Source organism: Penaeus chinensis, chromosome 19, assembly GCF_019202785.1.
Source record: "Penaeus chinensis breed Huanghai No. 1 chromosome 19, ASM1920278v2, whole genome shotgun sequence".
Lineage (NCBI taxonomy): Eukaryota > Metazoa > Arthropoda > Malacostraca > Decapoda > Penaeidae > Penaeus > Penaeus chinensis.
Window position 1 is genome coordinate 19273622 of NC_061837.1, and position 7500 is coordinate 19281121.

The 7500-nt window shown below is 37.1% G+C and overlaps 1 protein-coding gene across 1 annotated transcript; it reads left to right on the plus strand.

The window, feature by feature from the left end:
• The first annotated feature begins 4608 nt into the window (after positions 1 to 4608).
• Positions 4609 to 6281, plus strand: LOC125034940 (uncharacterized mitochondrial protein AtMg00810-like). Its single transcript, XM_047626986.1, has 4 exons — positions 4609 to 5273; positions 5399 to 5491; positions 5867 to 6008; positions 6189 to 6281. The coding sequence occupies exons 1-4, from the start codon at positions 4609 to 4611 to the stop codon at positions 6279 to 6281; spliced, it is 993 nt and encodes a 330-aa protein (XP_047482942.1).
• Positions 6282 to 7500: the final 1219 nt, after the last annotated feature.

The following is a 7500-nucleotide window of genomic DNA, read 5'->3' on the forward strand; positions in this document are numbered from 1 at the left end:
ATTGATTATGTCACAATAAACAGTTTCAGGAGTGCAGGATAACAAAGTGTTACCCTGGAGAGCAAACTGTGACAGCAATCATGTATCTGTAGTATGTTCACCAAAATTCAAACCAAAGAAGCTACTGACAGCCCACAGACGGAAGAGTTGAAAGCAGCTTACAATCAGGGAGCACGAAAGCAACTAGATCTGGACAGAATGCAGTAATACTCTCTTCACAAAAGTGCAAGTAGCGATGGCCAAAGCAGCAGGAAGTGATTCCGATAGTGCAGAGTAAGGCAAAACAGAAGTGGATGATGGAGGAAATTCTGTTTGCAATGGGTGAACTGAGGCGAAGGAAACATAACAGAAAAGTACAAAGTCTTGAACAAGGAAATCAGGAGAAAATGCAAGGAAGCAAAAGACAAGTTTCTGAATGGCACGTATGTGGACGTAAAATTACTTGAGAAAGTTAAGACGCAGAAAATGCATTAAAAGGTCAAGCAAGTGGCCAACAAAAGTTATGCGAGGTATTGATGGAAAAAGATGGGAAGTGTATATTTCGGATCTGTTTGCTGCTAACAGAGGAACAGAGCCATCTATCATGAAACACAAGGAAGAAATTTGAAACGCCATGAGGAAACTGGACTGATTAACTCTATCTATGAAGAAGGGCGGATACCAAAAGGACTTTGTAAATCGGTATTTATTGTTCTGCCAAAGAAAGCAAGAGCAAAGTGTGAATCATACCGCACTATAAGCCTTTCGAGCCACATTGTGAAGCTGATCTTAAAGATTCTTTTGGAGAGAATCCATGGCAAAACAAAGGGAGAGATTGCTCAAGAACAAAATGGCTTTATGCCTGAGAAAGGGACCAGGAATATTTTCCAAAAGAGTGATGCAGATGCAGAAGAACGCCTATGCATGTTTCATTGACTACATAAAGGCATTCGAAGGGTTGGATGTTAACATGAAGGATATTGAGATACTGAAGAACCTTGAGCAAATATCTTGAGATCCACTGAGGAGTTAGACAAGGATGTGTAGCATCAGCAGACCTGTTTGGATTGTACACAGAGATGATAATGCGACACCTGGAGAGTAAGGAAGGTGTAAAAGGTGTCAACATTACTAACCTGAGATATGTGGATGATACAGTCATTGTAGCTGACTTGAGTGAAACGCTTCATCAGATGTTGTGTTGAGGAAAAGTGTTGGAATAATCAAAAAATCAAAAATGGTTATTAGGATAAGGATACTTTTATCTCATTTATCAATGATATACCTCGTATTACCTAAACTAAGGTAAAAATACATTTTGTTAAGTTAACCATATAAGAGTATGTTTTCTTTTTTGTACGCCATCTAGCGGCAGACTTCTATATCCTTAATGTAAACAACCCTCGGGTGTACTGCGTAGATCCTCCTCAACTACAGAGTTAAGCGCATCAACTCTTGTGTTTCAATAATCCCCACAACGAGTCATATATATGCATTGACCATTCAAACTGGCTCAATACACGCAGGGAAGATGAATTCTTCTGTCATATCAACAGGTTATGGGCCCAGATTTAAGACATTTGATGGTAATGCAAACAATTATGACTTGTGGGAAGAACATTTTCAAGGTGTGTTGTATGTTATGAAATTACATCTTGCATTTGATAAGCATGCTTCTGAACGGCCAGATGGTTATAATCTGGAGGATGCCACAAGGACAATCTACAGTTATTTGACTTGCTACCTTGACAGAATGTCACTTGGCATGATAAAACGTGAAGCAAGAGGAGATGGCGTGAAAGCTTTAGCAGTGCTACAAAAGCATTACATGAGAGAAACACACCACAGATTATATGCTTTATGGGGGTCATTTATAAACAAAATAATGGAAGATGGCAGTGTTACAGAGTATCTATCATCCATGGAGGAAATAGTATCAGCACTAAGAGAATCAGGTGAGAGTGTTAGTGATCGTCTCTTAGTGACAAGTACACTGAAAGGACTTCCACCAAAGTACAAAAATTTTGTAGATGTTGCTAATCAACGTGACCCACCATATGAGTACACTGGATTAAAGACAGCCATATTGAGCTATGAAGATCGCCTCAGAGAAAATTCTGGTACAGAAAGAGTGATGTTAGCCCATGGCAACAGTACATTTAAACAGAAGAGATGCTTTAAGTGTGGTGAACCAGGCCATTTTGCATCAAAATGTAATAAACGTGGTGAGTTTAAAGGAGTAAACAAATATCAGAATAATAAGAAATGGTGTGAATTTCATCAGTCAAGAACTCACAATACCAGTGAATGTAGGACAAAGAACCCCAGGAAGAATAACAACTCAGTAAATTCTGCTAATGACACAAGCGAAGAACAAAATTATGAATATTCTTTTCATATTACACACTCATCAAGGTTACGACCTGTTGAAGGGACCTCAGAGTTGTGTGACATTGGAAAACAGAATATCTCAAGCTTAGAAGCAGATGAAAGCTTACTGATGATTGACAGTGGTTGCACTTCACATATAGAGATAAATGAACCAAAATTTGTGAGATTTCAAGAGTCTTTTGATCCACAAAACCATTACATAGAACTGGCAGATGGCCAAAGGCAACAAGGAACTGTACAGGGAGTTGGTGATGTCAAAGACTTTATCCAAGATAGAGACGGCAACTCAAGGAGTATTGTGTTAAAAGATGCACTATACATACCAGGATTTAAGCAAGACATCATGTCAGTATGGAAAGCCATTAAGAGTGGACACAGCATTACTTTTTCCCCTAATGGCAGTTCACTAACCACCAAAGATGGTAGAGTATTTGACATTGTAGAGAAAAACAAATTGTTCTACTTACGCAGAGGTAAGCTACACACAAACTCTCAAATGGATAAACTCAATAAGATCCATTCAGGAGAAGCAAAGCACACCCTAGAGGATTGGCATAAAATTCTAGGACACTGCAATGTGGCTGATGTACAAAAGCTTGAAGCAACTGTTGACGGAATGCACATTTTGAGCAAAAACAAGTTCAGCTGTACCACATGTGCTCTTGGTAAGATGACACAGTATAGAAATAGAGAGCCTGACAAAAAGGCTACACAGTCTTTAGATTTAGTACACTGTGATGTAGTAGGACCTATTGATCCAGCAGCTAAAGGAGGTTACAGGTACAGTGTCTCTTTCATAGATGACTATTCAGGAGCTCTTAGAATCTACCTCATTAAGAATAAGGGTGATACAGTGCATGCTATGAAGAGATATCTTGCAGAAACAACACCATATGGCAGTATAAAACGCCTGAGATGTGACCATGGAACAGAATTTACAAATAAGGAATTCAGAACACTCCTTATAGAGAATAAGATTAAACAAGAGTTTTCTGCACCCTACTCTCCACATCAAAACGGAACAGTTGAGAGATCACACAAATCAATTTTTGACATGGCTCGATGTTTACTGATTGAGTCCAAATTACCCAAAGATATGTGGGGCTATGCTGTGAAGGCTGCTTGTTACATCAGGAATAGGTGTTATAATCCCAGAACTCGGAAGACTCCAGTGGAAATGCTTACTGGAAGACGGCCAAACATCAGCAAAATGAATATATTTGGAGTAAGATGTTTCGCATATGAACAAGAGAAGAAGAAACTTGATCCCAGGAGTAAGGAAGGAATATTTGTGGGCTATGATGACCAGAGCCCAGCCTACTTTATTTACTTCCCAGAATCTCAAACAGTAAAGAAAATAAGATGTGTTAAGTTCATGGAGAACTTACCCAATGTAACTGAGCCACCGAATGATGAGCAAACCTCAGATGAAGATGACATCTTGGTGGAGACTAGACTTCAAGGAAATCAAGACGAAACACAAGATAACATAGGTGAAGAAAGAAGATATCCAACTCGAGAAAGACGTAAACCCTCAAAATTAGATGACTACATTACTGAGGAACTGGACGACAGTACCTCCATCATTGCTACCGAATGTCACATATCCCAGTACCAGTCACCTACCAAGAGGCTATTGCATCTCCAGAAGGACCCCAGTGGAAGAAAGCAATGGACGAGGAAATCTCTTCACTCCAAGACAATAACACATATGACCTTACCACACTGCCTGAGTCACATACAGCAGTAGGTGGGAGATGGGTCTATCAAGTAAAACCTGGACCAAACAAGGAAGAAAAATACAAAGCAAGGTACGTCGCCAAAGGATATTCACAGGTAAAAGACATTGACTATGGAGAGACCTTTGCACCAACAGCAAGAATGTCTACACTTCGTGCTTTATTGGATGTGACTGTACAGAAAAATATGGTAATACACCAAATGGATGTGAAAACAGCTTATTTAAATGCTGATATTGATCATGAAATTTATGTAGAACAACCTGAAGGTTATGAGGAAAAAGATAGTGATGGAAATATTTTGTACTGTAAACTGAAAAAGTCACTTTATGGTCTGAAGCAAAGTGGCAGGATGTGGAATAGTGTAATCCATAATTTCTTTATTTCAGAAGGATTCAAACAATCACAGAGTGATCATTGTCTGTATCTAAAGCATGATAGGTACGATGATATTTTTGTGCTTTTATGGGTGGATGACTTAATTATTGCAAGCAGTAACATGTCCCTGATGGACAAATGTAAGAAATCTCTTTGTCAAAAATTTAGAATGACTGATTTAGGCAAACTAAACTGGTTTCTTGGAATGTCATTTGTTACAGGTAAAGATTACATTGAGGTGAATCAAACCAAATATGTAGAAAAGATTTTGGACAGATTCAACATGTCAGATTGTTATGCAAGGAATATACCATGTGATCCAAGTATTGTAAACACCTCAACAGTAGAATCTAATGAGTTAATTAATGCAACTCTTTACAGAGAAGTGGTTGGAAGTCTCATATATATTATGACAGGTACTCGACCAGATTTGTGCTATGTGGTTTCAAAACTTTCACAATATATGTCAAAACCCACAAAAGCTCAATTAAATTCTGCTAAGCAAGTTCTGAAGTACTTGAAAGGCACCATGACATATGGTCTTACATTTAGAAAGTCAAATGAATCAATTCAACTCAAAGGCTTTTGTGATTCAGACTGGGGATCATCTGAAGACAGAAAAAGCATATCAGGATATTGTTTTCAATTGCATAGAGATGGACCACTTATATCATGGAGAAGTAAAAAGCAACAGACAGTTGCACTTTCATCTTGCGAAGCAGAGTACATGGCCCTTACTTACGCCATTCAGGAAGCAAAGTTCCTAAGACAAACTGTATCTGATCTGTTAGGATTTAAGTTAAAGTCTGTGTAGACTTAGGAGTTGACAATCAAGGTGCTATTAATCTTGCCAAAAATCCAGTAAATCACCAAAGATCAAAGCACATTGATATTCGTTACCATTTCATTAGAGATGAAGTAGAAAAGGGTAATGTAAAGTTATTTTATGTTCCTACACAGCAGAATCCAGCTGATATATTTACAAAACCTGTAAACCAGAAGAAGTTGGAAGGTTTTAAATGTATCAGGGGATAGATTCTGAGATGACATACCCATTTTTAATTAAGAGGGGGTGTTGGAATAATCAAAAATGGTTATTAGGATAAGGATACTTTTATCTCATTTATCAATGATATACCTCGTATTACCTAAACTAAGGTAAAAATACATTTTGTTAAGTTAACCATATAAGAGTATGTTTTCTTTGTTGTACGCCATCTAGCGGCAGACTTCTATATCCTTAATGTAAACAACCCTCGGGTGTACTGCGTAGATCCTCCTCAACTACAGAGTTAAGCGCATCAACTCTTGTGTTTCAATAATCCCCACAACGAGTCATATATATGCATTGACCATTCAAACTGGCTTAATACACGCAGGGAAGATGAATTCTTCTGTCATATCAACAAAAAGGGCAGAGATGGGCTCACGATCAACAAGAAGACCTTTTCGATGGTGTTTTTAAAAAATGCGGAGGCTCCTAGTTGCAGAGTCTTTATTGAAAGAGAACAAATTATGCAGGTGAACCGAATTTGTTACTTGGGCAGTAAAATAACGATGTGAGATGTGAAATTGTAATCAAAACACGGATAGGAATGCTTTTGAGCAGATGGGTAACGTTATGAAAGACAGGATTATCAATATGAAGACAAGACTACGAGTGAGGGAATGTTACTTGTGTTCTGTCCTGTTATATGGTAGGGGAAATTTGACAATCAGCAAAGCAATGTAGAAAAGGCTAGAAGCTACAGAAATGTGGTTCCTGAGAAGGGTGCTAAAGATACCTTTTATTGAAAAGAATGAGAATGTGTTGAGAAGAGCTGGAGTGCAAAGATCATTATTGAAAAGACTGAACCAAAGGCAGATGAGTTTTTTCGGTCAATAAATGAGAAAAGGAAAACTTAAATGTTTGGTAACACCGGGGAAAACCGAGGCCAGAAGACCGAGAGGAAGGCAAAGAAGAACGTATCGAGAGGATCGACGTGTTAACCTCTGCGAAGAACAGAAAGAAGTGGAAAGGCATGACCGCCACTAGATTAGACTTTAGAATTGGAATAGTAATGATGATGATAATAATAATAATAATAATAATAATAATATGAAAAAGAAGATAGTAATGATAGTAATAATAGTAATAATAGTTTTAAAAAGATAAAGTAATGATAATCATAATAATAAAAACAAAGATAACAGTAATAAAAATGATATGGTATTATTAAATAAAACAATAACCATAACCATCACAATTATTTTCCTGGCTTCCATCCCCCTCCCCTGGCTTGGAACACAATACCTCTCGTTTTTGATTACCCATAACAATACCTAATTTTATTTTCCTTTGAATAACTTACGTCTGATGTTAGTTGTGATGTCAGTTTGTGACTTTCCTATGAATTAACACAGGATCTCTTTTACGTAGGTTTTATATTTCAAAGGTGTATTATAACTAAGGAACGAAAAAAAATACTTTTTTGTTATTGTTACAGCTGATATTACTGCTACCGTTGATGTTGTTGGTGTTATCATTGTGTTCGTTTTATGTGCTACCCTTGCTGTTACTGTAAATGTTACTGCTATTAATATTATTGATATTTATACTATTTTTTTATTATCATCGAACACAGCCATTGTTGCTATGGACATTCATATTCTTCTTCTTGTCATTATTACCATTATTAGCGTCATTATCACTGACATAATAATCATCATTACTGTTCTTATTGCTTTTATTTATACCATCTTCACAACTGCTATTTCTATCATAATATAAAGGAATTTAAAGGCAACGATGGTACTACAACTATAACTTTTTGGGAGCTTCGGAGCCGCTGTTGTAGAGGTAGTGCTAAGCGGTATTTCTAATTAATATGTTGAAGATTGAATTGGAAAAATAAGTTAAGTATCGACGTTCTGTATTGTAATGCATTGTTGCCAAAGTAATGTAGTGTAGTTTCTCCAGGTGACAGCGGTGTAGCTAAACATTTAAACAAAGATTAAACAAATGAATAAATAA

What these genes read in the sequence shown, in the direction of transcription:
- LOC125034940 (XM_047626986.1), top strand. Translation starts at nt 4,609, where the DNA reads ATGTCCCTGATGGACAAATGTAAGAAATCTCTTTGTCAAAAATTTAGA. An exon ending in AGACAAACTGTATCTGATCT is followed by an intron (nt 5,274 to 5,398) that starts GTTAGGATTTAA and finishes CCATTTCATTAG; the next exon opens with AGATGAAGTAGAAAAGGGTA. An exon ending in AAACCTGTAAACCAGAAGAA is followed by an intron (nt 5,492 to 5,866) that starts GTTGGAAGGTTT and finishes TAATACACGCAG; the next exon opens with GGAAGATGAATTCTTCTGTC.